The sequence below is a fragment of the Carassius carassius genome, chromosome 37 (genome assembly GCF_963082965.1).
Source record: "Carassius carassius chromosome 37, fCarCar2.1, whole genome shotgun sequence".
NCBI classification, from domain to species: domain Eukaryota; kingdom Metazoa; phylum Chordata; class Actinopteri; order Cypriniformes; family Cyprinidae; genus Carassius; species Carassius carassius.
In genome coordinates this window covers 14,864,165-14,888,762 of record NC_081791.1, presented here as the reverse complement: position 1 = coordinate 14,888,762, position 24,598 = coordinate 14,864,165, and the positions used below count along the sequence as shown (strand labels likewise).

The window sequence follows — 24,598 nt, the reverse complement described above, 5'->3', positions numbered from 1 at the left end:
TGGGACTACATTTTATAAAACCCCACTTCCCAGGACAAAATGAGTAGGATATGCCTTTTTGGCCCTGCAATGTAGGCAAAACCTGACCCATTACAGTTTAGAACACACTATAACTGATTCATCTGGACCAATTTTTAAACCATTCATAAAGTTCTCGAAACAAAGACATGTTTCTCAAAACATTTAATACATTTCACCTGTTTGCACACACGTTCCAATTTGCACAGTGTTTTCTGCAAAACTCATTTTGCACAGGTTTAATCATGTTCTCATTCACAAGATATCACAAACACACAATTAACTCAACCATAAAAAAAGCACATATTTATTCATGTGTGTACATTAAGTAGCAAAACTGATGACACAAAGGTCAGGGTGATATGAACAAGAGCACAGCTGATTATGTGTTCTGGAAAATTAATCCTGGTAGTGGGAGGCAGAGTAATTAGAGAAGAAAATAAAAACGATGGGGGTGAGGTCGAATTTCATTTGTTTCTGATGAAATACAAAGCCCTAGTTGACAATGTTCTTCTGCATGGACTGATGATGAGGGAAATTGGCCTACAGGCTCATCGAAAAGGTTTCAATACTACTTACACAATACACATACAATATAATTACAGTACATAGCAGTAGTGCTTCAGATTAGAAAGCTTCCATTATTCTATGTACAGTAGCACAAGTTGTACACCCTCAAACTCATTCCTTTTGAATTGATTTGTAGCCAAGTAGTCTTTACAAGAAGACTGTCTTGGGGAGGCAGAGAAGTCTTTTGTCAGAAGACTAAGAAACTGCTATAAGGAGATTTGTTTGTTGCTGAATTTTACTGTATCTGCTCCCCTCTATTTATGTTGTATACTGTAACGGACTGATGCAAAATGAATCCTGTTTCCCAAAAGGAGTTTTTTGTAACAGTGTTTTGAATTGATCGCACTAGTGTTCTTTAGGCAGGAAAATAGTAGGTGTATTTTACAGGTTTGTGTGCAATCTGAGGCCAAAGTTTGAGTCAAAAGAGAATGTGTTTTTGACTATAGATGCTCTCATATTTTTGTAATTGATGGGACTGTATGCTTTAGTCACTGTTAATATTTAATACCCTTCAAAAGGATTTACAGTGACTAATTCAGTAATTCTCAATTTTGGACCTCATCATTGTACATTTTGTGCGTCTCTCTAGATTTACATAATCAACTCATTAGTAGAGACTGCAAGAAGGAAACTGGTGTGTCAGATAAAGGACACATCTAAAATGTGCAGAGCTGGGGCCCTCCAGGACTATGATTGAGAAGCACTAACAGATTGCATGCGACAGGATTACTATGTCGGATTAAACTGCAACAAGCATCATTTCATTATCTGCGCATCAGTTGAAAAGGACGATGTGGTGGCGAAAATCACTCACTGCTGTGTCCAGTTTTGTTTTTATAAACTTGGACATTTTATAGACTTGCACTCAGGAAAGAACGATACTGGGCATTAATATCCAATGACAAGAGTTAATATATTGGAGTTTCTTTATGAGTTTTGTGGGTTTTCAGTAGTCTTCTACAAATGAAATAATACTGGCATCTCAGCATGTAGGGATGAGTTTGGTAATATACACGATCTCATGCCATTATGAAGTTCATCAGTCAGAAAGAGAAATGAGAAGTCCTTTCTTCCAGTTTATAGCCATTATATCTCTCTGGGAAGAGTTAGTCTCTTCTTAATGGGATGAACCATTGAACCACACAGAGATCAGGGCAGCGATGCTGAACAAGGTCTATAGTGTGCCAATGGGAAACGGACAGATGGCTGTGTAATTACGCAGGAACTAACCCCTGTGCGTGTGTGGCTTCCGTTTTCAAATGTGAATATGCTCAATTATTCTTGTTTTCTCAAGAAAACAACTATCATGTCATCCTATGATAACTATATGTGACTGATAAGAACAGAACATTTAAAGGGGTCATATGACGTTGCTAAAAAGAACATTATTTTGTGTATTTGGTGTAATACAATGTGTTTATGCAGTTTAAGGTAAAAAAAAAAAAAAAAAACATTATTTTCCACATACATTATTGTTGCTCCTCTATGCTCCGACCTTTCTGAAACGTGTGGATTTTTACAAAGCTCAATTGCAAATTCTTAAAATATAATAAACATACTTCCAGGCTTTGTGTAAGAAGGGTTAGACTTTCCTTGCAAAGTTGGAATTGCCCCATTTTATAGAAACAGCCTTTGTGCACAGCCAGGTTCAGGAAACTGTCCACCGTAAAATGTGCTGCACACATCTGAATATTTAGGTTTAACTGTTCTGGAACAGTGTTATAAATACAACTTAACCACTGATTTCTAGTTGTGTCCTCTTTTGGAAGGCCAAACAAAGTACCTTCGCTTTCGCAACGAAACACACAGCGTCTCCACAACATGGCAGCAGCAACAATACTACAGCGAGAATAAAATTTTTTGCTGTCTTTCTTTGCGTAAACACTTGGGCGGTGTTTGCAAATCTTCCCACATAATGACATAGACATGTGGAGGCGTGTTTTTAAATGAGGCATTTTAGGAAGGCGTGGACAAGTCTTAACTTTTATAAAGAATATCTCTTTGGATTCGAAACTTTAGTCTTTGCAAATTTAGGGATCGTATCTATGCACGAACAGCTTGTAACACTCCAAAGAGAAAGGAAAAATTGAAATTGCATCATATGACCCCTTTAATGTGGTCTAATCTATATAGTAATGTGAGAAACTAATCAAAACTCATTTGTTAAACACACACTTACAGCCTTAAGAAATTCATTATAGCTAGCAACACAGAGGAGTGCTAGATAAGACACATATATGTGGGGATAATGTACAGTCTTTTATTTAATGATTAATACTAGTTAATATTAATATCGAAGTCCTCTGAGGTAATTTTTACTGAGAAAAAAATATATATTTAAAAAAGAGAGAATCAATTTTGAATGAATCATTTGAATGAATAATTCAATGACACGCATAAAATCTGCTTTTCTGAACAAATTAGTTGACTGAGTGAGTCAATTGATTCACTTTTAAAGATTCAGTTGATTCACTTGTTCCTTGCCTCCACCTACTGACATAACAATGTAACCTGCAGAAAGAGCCACTGAAAATCCCAACCACTAATTCACAGACTGACAATCTGGAACATGAAAACACAGACAGTAAAAGGTGCTCAGCCAATCAGATATGTGGACTGGAACTAATTGTTGTATGAAGACCAATGCATTATGACCTTAATAGTGTAAACAAAACCCACAAAATTATCTGTACACAAGTGATTTTTTTGGTCTTGGATAAAGATTTTCAATACTGTTTTCCTTTAGTGGTTCTCCAGTGCGCACAAAAATAAAGCACTCAAATAATAAAATGTTACAAAGCCTTGTTAAGGCAGCCTTGTCTTTGACCCATGGTCCATAAAACCAAAAGCTCTATAATTAGCAATTGGTTTTTAAGAAGGGAGGAAATGGCCCCACTGGCAGGCCTGTGTAAGACAACGTATAATTGGACTACAGGCACACCCATTCAACCAGCTACACAGTGCCCCTGCATCATTCATTACCATTTAATTGTAATAATTAAATTGCCCAAATGTAGTAGTTGCAATACAATCTACGTAAGAGGTTGCAACTTAAATGGCAACCTGTTCAATGCACTTTAATAAGCAATCTGTATGTGCAGTGGTTTAAAACACACACTGTGTAAAAAAATAAATCTGTTCATGTATTTCTAAATTAGGGATCAAAGGATGAAGGTAGCCTTTGCAATGCTATTCATCATACAGTTATTTCCTGTCCTGGAACTAACATGCATTTGTCTTTTTCAGATAGCCTTTCAGGGTGAAATTTGGCTTTCGCCCCCACACGAGTTCACACTGTGGCCTTGGGTTTGTGTGACAAAGCCTTCTTCAGAGAAAAATAATATCCTTCAAAAAATATATAATACAAATGTTCAGTAACTGTACATAGATTGAACATAGATTGAAATGGTGCCTGCTGGACAGATGAAGAGTGAGATGGATGTAATTCGCAACAATATGCTTCATAGAAACCGGGTAAAATCAAATAAATATATAACACGAATAGAACCTGAAAAGGTCCTTGAATGAACTTAAGGAATCATTCACTTAAGAATTAAAATGTGCTGAACATTTATTCACCCTCAGGCCAACCAAGATGTAGATTAGTTCAGTCCTTCTTAAAAGCACAGATAACATCACTTGCTCACCAATGGATCCTCTGCAGTGAATGGGTGCCATCAGAATGAGAATGTAAAGTGAAAAGTTGTATGTCAGGGTTATTCAAATCTTGCCCTGGAGGGCCAATGCGGTGCAGAGTTTGGCTCCAACCCTAATCAAACACACCTGAGCATGCTAATCAGTGTTTTTGGGATCATTAGAAAAAATCACAGGCAGGTGACTTTGATCAGGGTTGGAGCCAAACTCTGCACCGCATTGGCCCTCCAGGGCAAGATCTGAATAACCCTGCTGTATGTTTTACAAAAAAATCCATCATCAAAATGCTTTGAACTTAAAACTGTTGCTTCCAATTTCCGGCTAAAATACAAGTCCTCTGCTTTTCTCCAGTGAAAATGTCATCTTGTCTGAATCAGGAGAAAGATGTGCAAAGATCAAGTACCATTACAGCCAAAACAATCCAAAATAATTATATGTCATTATATAACAACAGTTATAAACGAATACTAATGTGTGAGGAAGACTGTTTATGGACTTTTTGAACAGAGGACGTTTTATTATGGATTATGAATTGGTATTTTAGCTAGAAGCAATGGATTAAATTAAAAGTTCTGGATTTGTTACAAACATGCAGCTTTTCACTACACAAGATGTTAACTGACAGACAGGAGTTTACTTGCCTATTATTGTGATGCTTTTATCAACATTATTGTTTGGATTCTCATTCTGATGGCACCCATTCACGGTGGAGAATACCACAAGTATTCCACAAGATGTTATGCTAAATTTCTCCAAATCTGTTGAAAAAATTATGGAAGATGGCAAAGGAGAAAAAAATTAACGCAGAGGGTGAGTACTTGTTTTTTTCTTTTGGTTGGAAATTCTACAGATAATGATAGGAAATTGGCTATATCATAATCTAAAAAGATGCAGAATAAATTACTCTAAGTCTGGTACAGGTTTTCTGGTACAATACGGTTAAAAGGAATCGTTCCCAGGCTAATGGGTTATTGGTCACGTGTAGTAGATGGCCTTAATTATGAGGCTATATTTGAATGGGGATGTAGGGCAGGGATTACTCTGACATTAACTGAGTATAGAGGTAAATCATAAAGGCATATGTCCGGTTCAGCATGTGTGCTGACATCTGCACTGCATGAATGTCACCAATCCAATAATTGAGCATATTGTCAGTGGTGTCCTTGAGTGATCTTAACTTCAAAAAATTCATTAATTGGTTGGTCAGGAAAAGTCAGTCTGAGCGTTTCTGTCCCAGCACACATTGACTGAAGTAAGTCGGAGGACTTCATTAATCACATGGACATAATGGTGAAGAAAAATATGGGACAGTTTGTGATGGCTGATATTTTAAAAAAGGTTAAATTTGTTTTGAAAACTGGATTTGTAGGTCTTTATTGGGATTCCTATGAGCTGCTCGAAAACATGGTCTATTTTTAAGTCTTGGGTGCACAAAAGCTGTCTCATTTTCAGACAGAGGTCTCCAATTAGCCTGCTCTTTCCTGAAATCCTTTGAAATCTAGTCTTGCACGCACTATTGTCATTTGCGCATCTGAAATAGGTGCTAGATTCACCCTTATTCTGGTCAGTTCACAGAGCAGTTGCGGCACTGGAAAGAATAATGGGTCAATGACATATAAGAGTGCCTACAATAAAGAATACACAATAAAAAGTTTAAATCACAAATTGCAAAGTCTTGGAAATGTACTAATGGACCATTAACTTTTCATATAAAACCTCACTTTGAAAAACATAATTTTTAATTCTCATTCAATACTTTTTGTATTTTTTTCGACTTTAAGTAAACTTGACTTGTCACAAAAAAAGTTTAAATTATCTTATATTTATCTGACATGCTTCAGCATGTTGGTCACATGATATTATGTTTTTTCAAATATTAATAAACAGTGAATCATATGTTTTTGTTCGATTACATAATAATAATAGATTATGCCAAAGTATTTTTGGACAGGTATGGTAATCTTCTCAGGAATTTAGTTATTTTAATGAGTTATTTTCTTCATTGTATGATATCAGGAAAGTTGTCACCCATTTTACATGCTAAGTACCCTTATGCCTTTTATTTTATTAAGAGAGTAGGTGTATGTCATTGTATCTAAGAATTGCATTTTTAAAGTATTTTTGAATTAATTAATGAATCCTGACCAAAAATAATTGTCATGTCATGTTGACCTACACATGAGTGATTAGGACAGGATGTCTATCCCAATAGATAAAAAACACATAAAATTGCAGTTTAACCAGGGCCATTACCTTCATAAATATTGAGAAGGACCTTCACAACCCACTCTAAAAATTCAGCTAAGTTCATATATTTTTCGTACTTTCCTGAATTTCTTTGTTCCAGTTTCATCTCCTTATTAATCTGTATTATGACGTGCAGAAGACAGGTTGTACAGTATGAGAAAATTAATGTATCTATACCCAGAGCAGTCTTTCCCCCAGATTTTAGAGGTCACTAATAAAAAGAGATATGCCCTGAAGAGAGAACACATGAAATGGGTCAGAGTGGAGATTCTTTCACTCACCAGGTGCTTTTGCAAGACTTTTTAACAGTTTCATTCATGCGCTATTCAAGCAAATAAGAAAGTACATTCAGTTCGAATGAAATCGATTACTCACTGGTTCTCCCCACAACTGTAAAGGTTGAAGTGTTAAAAATAGCACAGTAAATTGTCTTACCTCTCAGTCTCCAACTGTGTGTCGCTTCAAATATAGATTGAAACACCAATACTTTCATTAAAACTCAACAAAGTAAAATACTTAAAACCACTGAAAAAATATATGCCTATAGTTTAAACTAACAATATCATAAAAAGAGGATACAGAATAGTTATTTTTATTTTTTTTATCACCAAGTCACCTTACATACAGTTGTACAAACCTGGCAAAATAACTGATAGGCAGCAGAAGCCTTTTCTCTATTAGGCAGATGAGAGGGTCTGTATTGCTTACTATTGGAGAAAGCGTAACGGTCAACTTTCTGCAAAAGAAAGAAACTCAAGTTTGGAACAATATTGTGTACATAGCCACAACTAATGAGGTGGTAAGGCATGCTGAAACATTCGTTATATTTCCATTTACATTAATTTAACAGAGCTTTTATCCAAAGCAATCTTACAAATGACAAATACAAACAGTGATTCATTTTAGATAATGACCTATTTTCAGTTTCATGACCTCATGTGCCTTATTGCTTAAATAGCTATGTAACATACAAATATAGGTTATATTGAATATCCAGAAATTCATGTTAAACATCCACAGGTAGCTTCAGTCTCTACCATATATTACACTACATACCAATTCACCTGTAACAGGTTTCTGCTTGAAAACATTTAATTTGCACACGTCCCACTCAAGGTTTTCCTTTGTATCCAGTTTAGCTCATCAAAAATTTTTTGCAAGAACTGTCAGCTTTAACCTTTCACACCCTAACACACACACACCATACACCATCAGTAAACTTCTTTAGCGTTGACTGAGGCTATGGCTGCTGCTTTTGTCCTGTATGTTGTTTCCCTCAAACTATTCGGCTGACCTTGAGCTTGTATTATCTGGAGAATAAAGTCTCTGCTTCACTCAGCTAAAGAAGATTGGAGTCATATTGAGGCTGTATAAGAGTGACTGAATGTAACTGGTTTCTATCGAGCACCAAGCTTTGACCAGATATAAGAGACATATAAACTGTAACCCCACTGTATATAGATTGCCCACTGTTTTAATAAAGGCCCTGGTATGTCAACTGTCACTGAAATGAATGTAGTGTAAGTCGCTGTTGTTAAAAACACATTTGCAAAATGCTATGAAGAAGGTGATATGAGAACAAAGATGGAAACATATCACTTCCATGTTACAGAAATTTTGCATAATGAGCAGAAGCTGTGAAGTATGAATAATTTTCAAGAGAAAAAAAACTGTCAATAATTCATGACTGAAAAACTCAAGCCTAAAAAATATATATATATTTATATATTTATTGCATATCTTCAGCTAAAGGACCAATACACAACAGACTGCCTCTGAGCGTATAAAGATCAGCTTCCATTTCAATCGTCTCTTCTCTGAATAAAATGCAATGAATAATCAATAGACATGAATTGAAAAACACTCTAAATTATTAACTTACCTTACAAATAGGAAAGTGCACTGCTATCTAACACAATAGGATTTTTTTTTTTGACTGGAAAAAGGGATACTTTTAAAAACTATGTTGACGTCAGAGATAATTTCATGTATGTGGTGCATATAATCATAGTATGTGAAGCGGAAAACAGTTTATAGTTCCGGCCATCAGGAACTGGAAGCAGGGCACAGATTGCTCTTGTGGCCAGGGACCAAAACAGGAGCAGAGTGGAGAACGTTCCAACTGTGCAATGGAAAACCCCACTGAGATCCCCTTTACATAAGCACTCCAGCCTCAGTGCTGGCCAATAACATAACCACTGCACTGGCCATCAGCACAGACAGCAGAATATATAGATGTACTAATTAAAATGTCATACTGTTATATCATGTAAGTCATATTACAGCAGACAAGTTAGAGCTGTAGCTTTTTCCTATCTGTTGTGTAGCCCTAACACCCTTTTTATAACACTGCCATCTAGTGATAACAATCTTATCCTGAAGCCAACATTTTCACGTCAAGTTGTTTTGAAGGAGTCTCAATTACATTTTTTGCTGTTCATTATTTCAGTGTTTAGTCATATAAATAATTGGGAATGAAGTATTGCAGGAAATGCAACAATATAGCTTAAAAAAATTCACGCTATCATTTAAATTGTGCTTAATCTATGGAAAATAGTAATAATAAAAAAGAAAGATTCGCACATCTATTTTCTTAGTTTTGTACTTTTTTCCATTATTCTGTGATTTCTGTTCTCATTATGCAACGCAGCAGAATTCTGAAATATTTAAATAAAAATAATAGTGCAGGTCTTTTTTTATGGATTACTTTTAACATTTTCTTCAGTACATGAACTTCAGTTGTTTATCTACTGTACACACCCTTCATACTTTTTGATTTCAGTTAAAGAATGTTAATAAAGTAAAATCTATTTTCTTTTAATACATGTTAATTACAGAAAACAACATTTACTAACAATGCAGTTTTGCAGGAAATGTAAATTAGAGTTACTTTATTTTTAGTTACTTGCATGTAATTATGGATTATTTATTGTTATTATAAATGTAAGTACATGTAACATGAATAACAAGGACACCTTAAAATACAGTGTTTCCAATATATGTTTTAAAATGCAGATCCTCTTTTGAATGATAACACCGGTGACATTAACACCAAAATCAGACACACAGACGTTGACTCAGACCCAAAACATTTAGAATATGTTCCAGCAGAAGGAACTGCTTTTAAGAGATTTTATAACCCGCTTTATACAGTTCTAAACTAGAGCAACCTTTGAGCATGTCTAAGTCCTTGAATGTCAAAAGACATCTTTGCATTCAGTAAGGCTTATGCTGTCTCTTTACTTTTCAAGGCATTTTTTTAATGGTTAGTTGCCAGCTTTTTCCCTCACAGCGGTTGCCTCTTGTCCAACCTTGTGACCCAGGCCCTGACTCTCGTGTCCTACATTAACTGTGCTCTGACCATGACCAAAAGACTTTTCTTTTTTTTTTTCAAATCGAAACCACATGCTCCAAGTCAATGTGCATGTTTTCCAAGAAGCCAAAGCTATATAATTAATAAATGCACTTCAGTCAGTCAGTTTTCTTTTTTGTTATGGCGCCTTTATGCGTGATGTCAAATGCTTCCACATATTTGCAGTATTACTATATAATTTTACCTGAGCACTGCCAATCACGCTTTGTTCTTGGTTCTTGTCAACAGTGATCAGGACTGAATGAGTGACAGGCTTTGTTTTGTGTCATTGCGCAAGGTAAGAGGTTGACATCTAATGGACAAGACTAATGAAAAGATTCACATTAATCAAATCTTCTTTTAAATGTCTGCTGAAATAAATATCGGAAAAAAGATCGATTCACGGCTTTTGAGAATCGATATCGAATCGATGTCATTAAAAAAAAACTATTAATCGAAAAATCTAAATTCATCTTCATACTTTCATCACCATCACAGAATAGCTTGAATGAAAAATCAGATTTCAACTGAACAAACAGTGATTCAGTATTAGGTGAAGTCAGGATTCTCCATCAGAAGTGGCAAAGCTCCTTTTTGGATGCAGGGGGCACTATAGAGTTTTCCCACAGACATTCTCACGTTCTCCTCCCCCATTTTGGTACTGCTCTGTGGACATCATAGACATCCATCAGCCAGCCTGTTGCAGTACGTCTCCTTTCAGCCTCTGTCCCTCAGTCCCAAACCCTCCCACACCCAATAACTGGAGCACACGTGCTACTCTCCTTCCCTTAGACTTGCATAGCAGGAAAGAAGTCATTCTTTAAGAGCGACTATGCACTTTCATATCATCCCTCCATTTTGAAATCCCTTCTTGAAAATTCTTTTTAAAGACATGACTAGATTGACCTCAGGGTCACAAATGACATAATTCGTATAGAGTGCAAGAACTTTTCTTTAGTGTGAATGGCATAGATTTCAGAAGCCTCTTTTGTTTTTCAATCCCTCACCTCTTTCCACTTGTCATTTAGAGACCCTTTTTAACAATCCAGTGAATAAAATTTCCAATTTTACTCAGAGATGTTATATTACAGCTGTGTCATGGGTTGTGAATCATTAAGAAATCATTTTTCATAAAGAAAAAGCTATAATAAGCTATAAAAAAAATTCTTAAGTTCAAACACCATTGCTTAAATGATAAAATATTATATTTTTTGAATATTATACACCATACTTTACAATATTAGTCCCCAAAAGTAAAGAAAAACATGTCAGCCATGAAACATGTAGTTTACAGCAGACCAAAACAGCAAAAAAGAAAGAAAATACAGACTGACCAGGGTTAGAAACATTATAAGAAGGACAATACAACACTTTATTGTTCAGAAATGTTTGCAGAGACAAAGAAAAATAGAATAAAGGTGACAAAAAACCCAACAACAGCATAAACTTGAGGTCAAAAATGTAAACGTACAGAGAGCTGAAAGACTGAATAGAGAAGCTCATTCTGGACCCCAGGTCACAACAGAAGCCCAGCTGGAGGAGAAAAAGTGTGTAACTGTTGAAAAAGAAAAGTCAGCAGAGGCTGAACCAAACACAGGCTAATCTACTAGCACAAAGCTACAGTGGTCAACTTAACTGCCATATACGCTTACGTTAGGGCAGATGTGGATGTACGAAAAGCTGCTCTGGAAGCAAAACAAGTTACAGGATGGTAAATACATATTTATAAAAAAGATGCTTCAGTTACAAACAGGCAAAACAAAAGCAAGAGATTATGTCTTTTATTTTGCATTATTTAAACTTTGATATATTTTTTAGCAAAGTGTTATACTTTTGTTAATAAAAGTAAACAGGAAAAACAGCCACTGAAGCCAGATCCATTATCTATGTGAACCGAAGTAGAACATATGACCATTAAGCATGAGCACAAAAAGTATAGCAAATCTTTTTTTCATCAGTGAGTACACCTACACATCTCCTTAGACATATCTAAAAGACTGTACAAATATACACTACCGATACTATGTGATAACATGAAATCCAAGAATACCGGTTGACTCTAATAAACACTCCATTTGCCACAATAATGGCTGAACAATTATGTTTCGGATTATGTTAAAGAATCATAAACTGAAGACAAATCATGTATTGTTTGGTAGATGTTGAGCGTTTTCTTTACCTGCATCCTGTGGAAAAGTTGACCCCAGCTTCGAAATCAAAAATTTCATTCATCTTCATATTTCAAAATGTAAAATATGACTTTTTTGCCTTTCTAAAATGGCTTTAGGAGTTGAGGGAAAAGCAGAACCTTACAGCTACTATCCGTAACCAAGGTCTAGAAGATCAATGAGGCAGCATTGTTGGTGTAGGTCAAACATAACGCAAAAGTATACATGTGCATTTTATTAACCCTGTCCAAAATCAGACCTGTTGCTTGGTTAACTGGGTCTCTGATTGTTCATGCTTGTTTGTGATACCTGACTGACACTCTCCTTTTTGCAGTTTTGTTTCGTCTAACAAGTCTTTTGACCCATAACAGTTTTCACTGTGAGTGTCCTCCCTGATGTCAGAGTCACTGTTATCTACTTGATCATTTGTCTCTGGTTCGTCCCTACTAAGGGACTGTGCAGTCTGCACATTCTCCTCATTATCACTGTCAGAGTCCACAGCAATTGGTTCAGAATTGACAAGTGCTCCAGGCTTTAAGGTGCTCTTTATTGAATTATTGCAGTTACTCCCTATGATGTCCTTTTGACCATTGGAGTAGTGTGAGGCTTTGGCGGAAACCCTTGTTAGTGTCCCATGCTTATGCTGCAAGTCACCATTGGTTGTAGCTTTTTGCCGTAAGCGAATGGCATTGGAAGATCGGCCTATCCGATATCTAGTAGTTCGTCTTTTATGTTCATGGTTATGGTTCTTGAAATAACATTTTGACTCAAAGTTCATGGGATGTTGCAAATCTGTAATGTCTTCCATTTTAAATCCCAGCAGGACCCGAGTGTTTAAGGTCTCACAATTCAGCATACATCTCCTTCTTCGATTTGAGAAATGGCTCGCAATGTCAGATTTCCAAAGCCAGAGACTGGATGCAAGCTTCTCCACCTCTTGGCGAGTGGGGTAAGGCTGCCTGTTGAAGTACTGAGTGAGGAAAGCTTTTCGTGTCTCGTAGGACTCATTCTCGTAACCCTTTGGGTCCAAGGCAAAGACTACAGGTTCATCTTGTTTGTCAGCTGAAAGTGGTGGACTCTGCCCAGTCTGGTCATCGGATGCAGACTTCCGTCTCTTTGGCTCAGTTTGGTCGAAGTTTGCTAATCCTGCACGTTTGAGACCAGCCCCCTGGGCCTGTGCAACTCTTGCGGATGGAGCAGGTCGGCCATTCTGAGTTTTGCTGACACCGCGGCAGTGCACGAGATGCAAAGTGATCGTGGAAGCGGTCATGTTACTAGTGTAGACACCAAGGCAATGGATGCATTTGTAGGTCAACTTCTTCTCCACAGGATGAACCGTTTGTATAACTTGATGGCGGTCACGTAAATGGTGAGCTAGAGAATCTGAAATAGGTCCCTTAAGAATTGAAAAGCAGAGAGGACAAAGGGTTTTGCCTACATCCTTCTTATAAGGTACGGCCGTCTGTAGTGTAGCCTTAGCTGGTATGGCGTCTGAGGAATCTAGGGATATCTTTGGGACTGGTGGCATTACCGGTTTGTTCCCCTGCAATGATGGTGGTAATGCATTGTTTTGGGCATGAAATGCCACCGATTCTTCTGGAGCATCCCGCATGTTATATGTGGTGACGATCAGCTGGACATTCTTGGGATTTCCCTGCTGAAGCGTGAGGTCAAATGTAAGTGGGGATTCTGTCCGTGGCCCAACAGATTCATTGGGATGCACCCCTCGCATATGAGTCACCATTTTTTCCACATCATTGAACGTGGCCTTGCAGTGCGGGCAAGATAAGCCATGTATCAACATGTGGTTAAGAAGTGTGTCGCTAGGTAGGTACCGATTACAGTATAAGCATTTACTAGTGAAGTTGTGAATTTTCATGATGTAGTTGGCCACTGCCGGTACCTTCTCTGCTTTGTGCTCTTTTTCAAAATGCGAACTATACACATTTTCTGGAAAGAGTTCATTGCAAATGGTGCAGATCTTCCATTTTTGAGTGTACGACGTGCCGATGACAGAGTCGCCCTTCTTGGAAGTAACAGATGACACAGTAGTAGCTGCTGCCTGAACTCGAGAGTTCAGTTGAGGGATCTTCAGTATGGAAGGGGATGATGATACAGAAACTGAACTACGAAGACTAGCAGAAAGCTGTGGTTTGCTTGTTTGAGACTGCTGTGGGACTGAAAGCTGCACCTGTTGTCCCCCAATGGTCAAGGATTGTGTAGTCCCAGGCTTCAGACCAAATGCCCCCTGCTTCAGGTGAATACCTGACAGGAGCCCACTTGAGTTCAAACTCCCTTTAGGAATAACAATCCGACTCAGCTGCTGAGCGGATAAAGGCCGTACCCCAGTCACGACGGTACCCTTTGGCATTATACCAATGATCCCCTTATCACCCTGAGCTTTAGTGGACACCATAATCACAGGCTTCACCCGAGGTACCACAACATTGGTGTGTCCAATCATAGCAGTAACTTGATAACCAATGCGCTCATGGTCCTCAATGACATGCTGCACAAGGGCTTCATAGGTGCGAGGCACAAAGAGGCACCGTTTGCAGTGGATGCCTGTGCTCGTACTGTTGGTACCACCAGAATCAGTATTGCTTCCTGTTCCAGAGCCTGCAGTTGTCCCATTGGCTGGTGTTGTCTTCTCACCAGGCCTCACTAAGTATGGTGCCGCTACGTGCTGGAAATGTTCCCGGTAGATATGCTTTCGCACCACATTATACAGCGGGTCCCTGTAAGTGCATTTCTTGCAGTAGTACACTGCTTGCTCTATATTGTCACGTGTCTTATCCAAACGCGCACCATCCTTCAAGCCAACCCCTGCCCCCTGAAGTCCTCCTGCATTCTGGCGCATGACATTGTTGGGCATATGAAACAGTCTGATGTGTGTCTCCAAAGTCTTTTTGTTCCCACTGTAAGTGCAATAGGGGCAGTTAAGGAGAATGCGGTTTTCAAAGTCCTCGCTGTGCACATTACGAAAGTGACTCTTGTAGGCGGAGAAAAACTTGGAGGAGAATGTACATCCTGAACAACAGAACGGCTTTGTGCGGTACTCCTAAAAAGACAAACAGGACAAATAAGTAAAAAAATAAACTGAGATGGGTTTTAAAAAAATACTCAAATTATTAATAAAAAAATGCTTCCCCTGTCTTCTAGTAAGATTTAAGTTATAACTCACTTGTGATTTGGTCATTGAGGGATCCCACATGCACACATCATCCCATGTGGTGTTCTTAATGTAGAACTCATTGGGAACAAAGTCCTTATAGTCCTGGAGGGGAAAAAGAATACATATAAAAAGTCTTTGCAGAAGAAATTTTTCAAATGCTTTGCACATGTACTTTAGTGTAAAATGAATAAAGACTGAAAAAAACTAATGAACTGCATCAATCAGTTCACACAAACTGATTACCAGAAACAAAATTCTAAACCTCCTAACTTTGGTATTTGAGGTTTGAATCAGAGATGTTATTAAAATAGCTCTTTTGTATAGCAAGCAACTAGATACTAGGCATGGTTTTTAGGAAATGGCCAAAATGTGCATTATAAATCACTGATATTCACAATGTCACTTTATCTGATCAGACACAAATCATAAAATACAGCCTTTTATTGTAATTATTACACACATTTCACCTTTACACAGATTTCCTTTGTGGTGTTGTTTTAGAATATTGGAATAAATGGAACTTGTGGAAGGTATGGTAATTTTGTCAGGCAACTAAAGAAGTGGATTTATCCAAAACAAGGGAGGCGGCTTTATTCATGGCAATCTCAATACCAAATGTTCACATGGGTCTACTTCTTAATCTAAAGAAACTGCTCCATATGTGTTATTGTGTTAGCAAACACAAAAAACTGTTTAGACTTAAGGTTAGAAGATGAATGGCAAAAGCATACCAACAGGCTGATTTCACAGCTACAGAGCTATTGGTAACATGGTGACACAGAATGTAACAAAAAAACACTCAACCATTTGGAACTGTCTTAAGGGGACTCAGATGGTCCATGATAGGGAGCATGTACTTTTTTAATTAGTACTTCGTCTATGAAGACATTTTAGTTAGAGAACTGTACTTACATCAATGTGTTCCCTGCAAAACTCCAAGCCAATGTCACCCAGCACTTTTTTCACATTCTTCCTAGCTTTCCTTAGACTGCTAATGTTGTTCACTGGGAGTTGAAACATTCTGCCACCTGAAAATAAATTAATCACATTATTGCAATCATGAATGAATAATACACATTTTGTATTGTTTGAGTGACTTCAGAGAACATGAATAATACATGAATAGTATATTAAAATACATCTCGCTGTGACACTATCAATTTGACTGTTTAAATGCACCTTAATCCAAATCATAAACACAAGCTCATGTCAAAGAAACAGTCACTATGAGAGGAAAAGGTCGAAAGTAAAACCAATGAATCGGATAGCATCTTTCTCATCACAGCCTGGGAAAATTAGCTGCATACTAAATGCAGACAGCAAAAAGCCAACTTACTTTTGGCACCATGCAATATCAATTTCCTTATTTTACAATAGTGTTTGGCAACTTATTTCTTCATCAAAAGCCACAACCAACAAAAGTATTTATGAATTAAATTCCAAACAGTCGTTTCACAACAGGAAACTAATTTGCGGCCTTTGTATGGTGGCATGCAATTATCATCAAAGGTACTTCTACAAACGAGAATGTCACTGAGAATGAGGAGAGTCAATGTATGAGGTGAAGATGAAAAAAATAATAATAATAAAAAAATTCACCCTCCGTCTGAAGTGTAGGCTTATGTGATAGTTTATAATTAATCCAAACAAACTGACAACCTTCCATGTTTTGTTAAAAAGGAATTGAATTCATTAATTATTTTTTATTATTATTATTAATTATGAGATAAAAACTCTCGGTTGCACTTTATTTTACAGTACGTGTACTAACATGTATTTATAGTGTACTTACAGTGTATTTATCTAAGAAAGTTCTGGTAACACAAGGTAACTACATGGGGTAGGGTTAGGTTTAGGGGTAGGTTCAGGGTTAGTACCTATTTATTACATAGTTATAGTAATTACTATAATAAGTACATAGTATGTACATGAGGAACAGGACTGTAAAATAAAGTGCTACCAAATTCTCTTTAATTAAATTAAAATAAACCACCATTCAAAAGTTTGGGGTCTTGAAAGATGTTTTTAATGTTTTTGAAGGAAGTTTCTTATGCTCACCAAAGCTGCATTTATTTAATCCAGAACACAGTTAAAACAGTAATATTGTGAAATAGAAAATATTTTCTATTTTAATAAGTTAAAATTAATTTATTCCTGTGATGGCAAAACTGAATTTCAGCACCATTAATCCAGTATTCAGTGTCACATGATCCTTCAAAAAATATTTTAATATGCTAATTCTTTTATTTGTATTATTATTAAAAAATTTAAATATTTTTTAACATTTATATTATTAACATTTTATTTTAACATTTATTATCATCATTATTATTGCAAAAACAGCTGTGCTGCTTAAAGTTTTTTGTGAAAATTCTTCATTTTATGATTTATTTTTCAGGATTCTTTGAAGAACAAAATACAAAAGAACAATTTACTTGATACAGAAATCTACTGTCACTTCTGGTGCATATTTACTCTAACAATTGTCTGCATTTCAATAGTAGTGTGAATATAAATTAAATCTATTTTACATGTAATACCAAAGCAAAAGCAAAATCTTTTCAAGCACCAAGTACAAGTGCTTCACCACTTGATGTCTATGGGATGGCACCAATTCAAAATACGATTGCACAACCGACACAACCGAAAAACACACACGCATCCAATGAATCTGTGGCCAACTTTCTACAGTACCAGCATTGCAGATCTGTGCTCTAACGAATATTGTACATGAAGAGCCAAACACACACAACTGCAATGCTAAACCAGGCCGATTCCACAGCAGCCTGCAAAAATGAGATCAAAGTTCAGCTAAGGTCAAAGGTCATGTACCTATCTGAGTGGCCTTCATGGAAAACCTGCATCAGCTCTTGGCGTCACCAATCACAAGCATCATACAGTGCACCTTGCTTGAACAAAGAGCAGTATTTCACTTCGGCACTGAATAGGGTCTCTCTCTCTTTGGTTAGGCGTTCCTCATCGCCTCTGACTTTCTCCCATCCTTTCTAGATGGCGCTAGAGAACAGCTCTTCCTCCATGTTATATAAGCCTCTCCCTGTTCTGCCTGCCCTTTTTCTGCTCCATTTTTGTGAAGGCTTCTGCATTACAGTCCTGGAATGGCGCCTCCTGTTGAGGCAGCAGCAGAGGCCAGTGTGAGGAGAGCCATATCTGCAGTGTCTGCTCTGGGTGGAGGTTATCTGGTGATCTCCTAGCATACAGATGACTTGGTTTGCATACACATGTAAACAGAAAACTAAAATATCTGTAACATTTTAATTAACTGCCTCATGGCCATCCATTTCCAAAAAACATGGATCCTGTGTTAATGAGAAAAACATACTGAATGTATTTACCAGCAGTATCACCTTTTCATCAAAAACTTGCCATTCAAAGAACAAAAATCATTACAAATATAGAGCAAAATCTAGTAGGCAAGTATGACAACACACTGACGAGGAAAACAACTGACCAATTAGTGACCAAGACCAGTCACACGTTGGTCTTTTTGGTTTGTTTACATGTCAACTGCGATCAAATCCTACAAGCGCCAACTTTGGTTTCTTATTAGTAAAACCGCATGGGCTCAACTGATTCGTAAATTAAAAGGTCAATTAAGCGCATAAAAAAAACACTTATTCAACCTAATACTGTTTTATACACGACTTTCTTTTATCTGCGGAAAACAAAAGATGTCAGACAAAATGACAGCTTCAGTAAGCATTCACTTTCTGTGCATCTTTTTTACAAACATTAAAATTGAGGCAGTCAATCTGATTAACATTTCCTTTAGTTTATATTAGAAAGTCATACAAGCTTAGAACAACGTGAGGGAGAACAACGTTTAATCGTTAGTGAACTGTCCCTTTAACGATTGATTCGTTGCAGCGCGAGCTTTTCGTGATGAGTTGAGCAAACGGAGATATAACTGCGGGCTGGAGTGAGTGGTCGGATTAAGCGTCTGTGTGAATGATAAAACCCTTAGTTACACTTAAAACGGTAAGTGATAAAACCATCAGTTAACAGTTACACTTACAACGGCAAGAACACATCAATAGAAACTTTATTTTTAATTCAAGACCTCAGAGAACTGTTTAACAACTGTATGACACAAACAATTGGCTAGGTCTGCCACCTGAGTCTGGTTAACGTTACGTCCTTTCAGATTGCCTCCGGTTATTATTAATATGTTGACTGGTTTCTTAGTTAATTCTCACTCGGTTTTGTTCGTTCGCACAACGGGGAGCTGGTTGAACGTTAACTTACCTGGCCCGCTCTCCGCTAGTGGCAGCGCGTAATGTCACTTTCCCGCCCCCCGAACCGAGCGCCTCGTCCTCCGCTTCCCGGGCGGACACACACCGCCGAAAGAGGGAGCTCGACTCCTGTCACGGGCCGACCCAGAGCTGCCTGTCTGCCGGGAACGAGCTGCTGCAACTCATCTAGCAGAGTCTGTGCCGGTCTACGGGGGTCCCGGAGGGAGAATGAGCGCGTGCTACGTTTGCGATGATGCACAGTCCAGTAGACGCACGATGACGGTGTAATTGACAGCAATTAACGTAATCCGCCATCCACTTAAACAATACGACCCGGTCCAGTACCTATACTATCCAAAATGGCGTGTGAAAAGAGGCGGAAGTGACATATGTGTTTGATTAGCATAAAAAAAGCATTGTACTGACGGAGAGAGGCGGTGGGTGGGGGGATGATGTGGTGAGAGTTGTCAGACGACCACAAATCCAATCTTTACCCCCATTCTAAGATTACCTGGAATGCACAAGTGTGTCTGTGCGCGCATAAAATGTTTTATTACATGCTTCCGGAATCGATGTAAACAGCCCCTGGGTGCAGTTACATGGAATGAACCCATAGGGGGCGTCATCGGCTGAAACTTGATTGGATAGAGGCGTATGCGTCAATTCTGCATCTGGCATCTACCCCCGCAGAGAGTCGGATGTATACAGTGCCTCAGTACTCAGGCAGCATCAGAGCAACTTGAGTTCGGGTGGTGGCGCTCTACCGGCTCATGCGCAACTCACCGGGACTACTTCTGCATGTGAAGTGCTGGGGTTGCAGACTGTGAGCCATGGTGATTCCCCCACCCTCTGGCCCTTGAGCTCTGTAGTTAGTACCCCCTTGGTGTTGCATACAACAAACTCACCCGAGCAGTTCCTTGCATTACACTAGCTTGGGTGTCATTTAGGACATAACACTCTACACCCAGAGAGAGAGAAATAATATTTCCTCTTGGATATGTCAACAAGACAGGGTAGACAGTCAAGAGATTGATGGCAGTAGCTCTTAGGATGTAGGCTGTTGTAGACTTATGTGTGAAAATAAGGGCATAATGCAACTTCATCCGTTCTGATGCAAGTCCAAAGTATTTTATAAATAACACATCCAGTTGAAAATGTCCAAATACATTGCATAACCCAAATGATCTGAAACAGTTAATGTTTTTATTTCAAAGCATAAATCTCTATAGCCAAAAAATGGTTCTCAGGGTGTTAAAAGGGCCCATTTACATACAGTAGCGTGTTTAGGCACTACCTCTACCTAAAATGGCACTACTTTCCATTGCAGGAAAGGTTCTTTATAGTGAAAAAAGGTTCCTTACATTTCAAATGTTAATCAACCTAAAAAGAATAGGTTATTTTGAGAACTTCGCTTAAGGTTCTTTGGGGAACCAATAATGGTTCTATGCTATGGAACACCCCTTTTATTTGTAAGAGTTTTTTTTGTTATATAAAAAAAAATCATCTTTGTCAGTTTGGTCCTTTTTATTAAAATGTAGATTTTTTTTACATTTTAATGTAATTAACCAAGCTAAATGGAAAATGTAAACTGGTCCAATCCAAACACTACTGTAACCTGATATAGGACAAATAACTCATTGTAATGCACTTGTTACTTGGAAAGCTTGAATTCCAGCTCGACTGCATTGAGTGCTGTCCATATCTCACAAAACTAAACATGAGCTAAAATGATGTCAAAGTTCATGTAGTGGCAAAAAGAGTGAGCAATCCTTTCAGGAAGGAGACAATTTCATTTCCACCCAATTTGGACTCCCCATAAACACGGTCCACAAACGAAATTGGAACCTGCGTAATAGACAGACGAGATCACTTTCAGATAATCATAAAATAACACATTTTGCTACACTGAAATAGATACTTAACTTGAATTTATAAATGAATGCATGTATTAAATAAAGTTCGGTAAAATACAGCAATACAATTCACAGTCTTATTATGTAAATGTATAATCTAAACGATATTCTATTTATTAAATTATTAACAAGATTTCTAAGAAATGTGGAATGAGAGATGCGTGCTGACCTCTCCAACAGTATAGCCCAGCTGTCTAGCACGGACAATCATCTCCATCTGGAACACATAGCCTTTTGACACACACTGCTCCACTAGTTTTTCAAGAACCTCTTTCTTATAAAGCCTGAAATGTAGAACAAAAGACAGGAGACAATAATAAAATTTAGATTTTTATATATATATATATATATATATATAAACCTGGTTTAAAAACCAAACAAATGATTCATTTATTACCACCTTACCTAAAACTCCCCGTAAGATCAGATGCTCCTGGTCTGAGCAGCGCTTGTGTTACAAAGTTTGCACCTCGACTAAAATGAAACAATCATTACAAAACAGTAATAATTTCTACATGAAAAATTATACCTGACCTATGTATGTGTGTGTGTGTGTATATATATGACAGTAACTGATGCAGTCTCAAATTTCGAATATTTCTATATAGCTGGGTATTATTATAAAATGTAGCTTCCAGTCACATACCTGATCAGTTTCCGGCGCAGATCCCATCCATATACACCACCGTCTCCTCTGTACCTTGTTCCAGACACCAGGTCATATCCACCTTCTTTCTGTTTTCTGAACAAAAAAAAAACAAAAAATCATGAAAGTGGCCGTTATAAAATTGCACATGCAAATGCTATTATAGCAAATCTACACTACACGATACAATGAGCAGATGAAATGTCTTTTAACAGCAGAGGCATAAGGTAATTGAAAGAAAACGACTTACTCAATGAACTGTGCGATAAACTTTGGCTGTGAGAGAGAAGAAAAAAAACTTAATGTACACAAATTCTCCTCAAGTTTTCATTTAGTGAAAACAGGATCAAATGATGTGAGTAAACATGCTTGAAGCTATCCAACACTTTTTTTTAACATATCGATTTTCATGACATTTCCGGTGGTCCTTAGGTCCTTCTCTTAAAAATAATTAATGCCAAATGTGAGTAAAAATCAACGTAGTCCTAAATGAGTTATAAAGTCTTAAACAACCGCAAAGAGTTTGGAGAAGATATGTCAGATCCGTGTCATTTGCATCAGGTTTTAAAGTGCTGCTTTTCAATTGAAACCTGCTGAAGTCGGTCAATGATGTAAATTACAGAACAAAAGAAAAAGAGAAATCACTGGACTGCTCTAGTCACTGATTCATTTTTGTAACTTGAATAAAGATTACCGTAATCTGTATAGTATATGCATATACAATTTATACCGGTAGTTTAAGTGAAGATTGTTTTAAAATCGCTTAATTTTTCAGAGCCTATTAAATGTTAACTTAATGATTAAATATTTGAAGTCAATACTTCATTAATAAGAGGCTACTTAATAAAAAGATGCCATTAAAAACATATTTAAAATATACTGTCTTGATGTTGTTTCTACATTCATTTGGAGGTTCAGTGTGAAATTATGACAATATAAATATGCAATTAACATGATTACAGAAAAATGTGTGATTAATATATATATATATATATATATATATATATATTATATATTTATTGACAGACAGCACTAATGTTAACCTTTTATAGATTTTAATTTAAATTCTAATTTTATAGGTCCCCTAGAAAGAGATCCAGACGGCCCCCACCCCCTTGGCCCCCTTCAAATTTTCATTTCGATAATCTTGACCTCAAATGAAGCTAATTGAATAGCCCTGCTCTAATCCATTAACATAGGAGTGGAACAAATATGCACTACATACACATTGCAAACTAAGTATGTGTAACACAATGGCCTGCTCCATTTGCTGAAAACATGCAAAGGACAAGAATCTCAACGTTTTTTTAGGGACAAAAAATAAAAAATAAGATAAATCAGTAAATTCGTTTGTTGTGTTTTTTTTTTTTTCATTAGCATGTTGTACTCTATATCCAATAGAAGTATATGCAGATATTTTCAGTTATTCAGTATTTTTAGATTAGGGAAAAGCTATTCAATTAGCTTTATTTGAGGTCTGGATTATCGAACTGAAAATTTGAAGGGGGCCAATAAAATTAGACATATAAAATTTGAAAAACTGAAATCTAAAATGTATAAAAGGTTAACCAATTAATATATATATATATATATATATATATATATCACATTTTTCTGTAATTAATCATGTTAATTGCATTTTTTATTGTCATAATTTCACACTGAACCTCCAAATTAATGTAGAAACAACATCAAGACAGTATATTTTAGATATGTTTTTATTGGCATCGTTTTTATTAAGTAGCCTCTTATTAATGAAGTATTGAATACTAGTATTTACTCAAGGAGGTACAAAACAGTATACAATGGAAGAGTACTTACATGATGTGAGAGATCTGCATCCATAATGATAACGAAGTTTCCCGACGCGTGTTTAATGCCGTGGATGTAAGCCGTTCCTGGGATGACATTAACGTTAGTCACGCTTTTCCTATAACTTAGCTCTGAGAAGTATAAATAGATGTGAGCCAGTTTACCTAATCCCAGTTTTTTTGCTCGCGGTCTCAGGAGCTAAGAAGAATAGAGAAGACAGATGTTCATGATTTCTTTCGACAAGCTGTCAGTCATGTGGTGTCTGTTATAATCTTACAGTCTATGTTATAATGCACAACTCACAATCTTGTCAGCGCCGTAGATCTTCTGCAGCTGCTCGGCGATCTGCAGCGTCCCGTCTGGACTGCCATCATCAATCACGATGATCTCGTAGTTGTGTCCACTGCATTAAAACACGGCCATTTGAGTCAGAACGCTCTTTTTAAAACTAAATATTTAAGTGTATCTTAGAGATTCAGTCAGGTGATCAGTCTGATGTCACTGACAGCTCATCATTAGGACTTCAGCAATCTGTTGTATTAAGGTTCTCGCCCATTGACTGTAAATAACAACACACTTACCTCTCGCCAAAGTACTTCACCAGCAACCACACAATCAATGGGAGGTTTTCTCTCTCGTTGTAGGTTGGCAGCAGAACAGAATACTTGTCAGACTGCTCCGCGGTCTTCGCATTTCCTCTCCTGCTCGCCATGTTGGCGTCTCCGACGTAGTGGACACCGGATGTTTACATCAGGTACGCTGTCCGTTGAAAACACTAGCTTCCTCCTTTGGT

General features: G+C 37.2%; 3 protein-coding genes across 3 annotated transcripts in view; 1 reads left to right on the top strand and 2 right to left on the bottom strand.

The window, feature by feature from the left end:
• LOC132118142 (transcription initiation factor TFIID subunit 13) overlaps window positions 1-24,598 on the top strand; it is a 254,939-nt gene that overhangs the window by 176,453 nt on the left and 53,888 nt on the right. The gene's annotated exons all lie outside the window — the stretch shown is intronic.
• On the bottom strand, window positions 11,190-20,779 carry LOC132118129 (activity-dependent neuroprotector homeobox protein-like). The gene is made up of 4 exons (XM_059527691.1): window positions 19,448-20,779; window positions 16,097-16,212; window positions 15,194-15,286; window positions 11,190-15,070 (listed from the first exon to the last, which is right to left on the bottom strand). The coding sequence occupies exons 2-4, from the start codon at window positions 16,202-16,204 to the stop codon at window positions 12,263-12,265; spliced, it is 3,009 nt and encodes a 1,002-aa protein (XP_059383674.1). The 5' UTR covers window positions 16,205-16,212; window positions 19,448-20,779; the 3' UTR covers window positions 11,190-12,262.
• LOC132118130 (dolichol-phosphate mannosyltransferase subunit 1-like) lies at window positions 20,940-24,578 on the bottom strand. The gene is made up of 9 exons (XM_059527692.1): window positions 24,387-24,578; window positions 24,109-24,208; window positions 23,970-24,003; window positions 23,815-23,891; window positions 22,244-22,269; window positions 21,994-22,089; window positions 21,753-21,821; window positions 21,517-21,631; window positions 20,940-21,279 (listed from the first exon to the last, which is right to left on the bottom strand). Exons 1-9 carry the CDS (start codon window positions 24,515-24,517, stop codon window positions 21,175-21,177), a joined length of 753 nt encoding a protein of 250 aa, XP_059383675.1. The 5' UTR covers window positions 24,518-24,578; the 3' UTR covers window positions 20,940-21,174.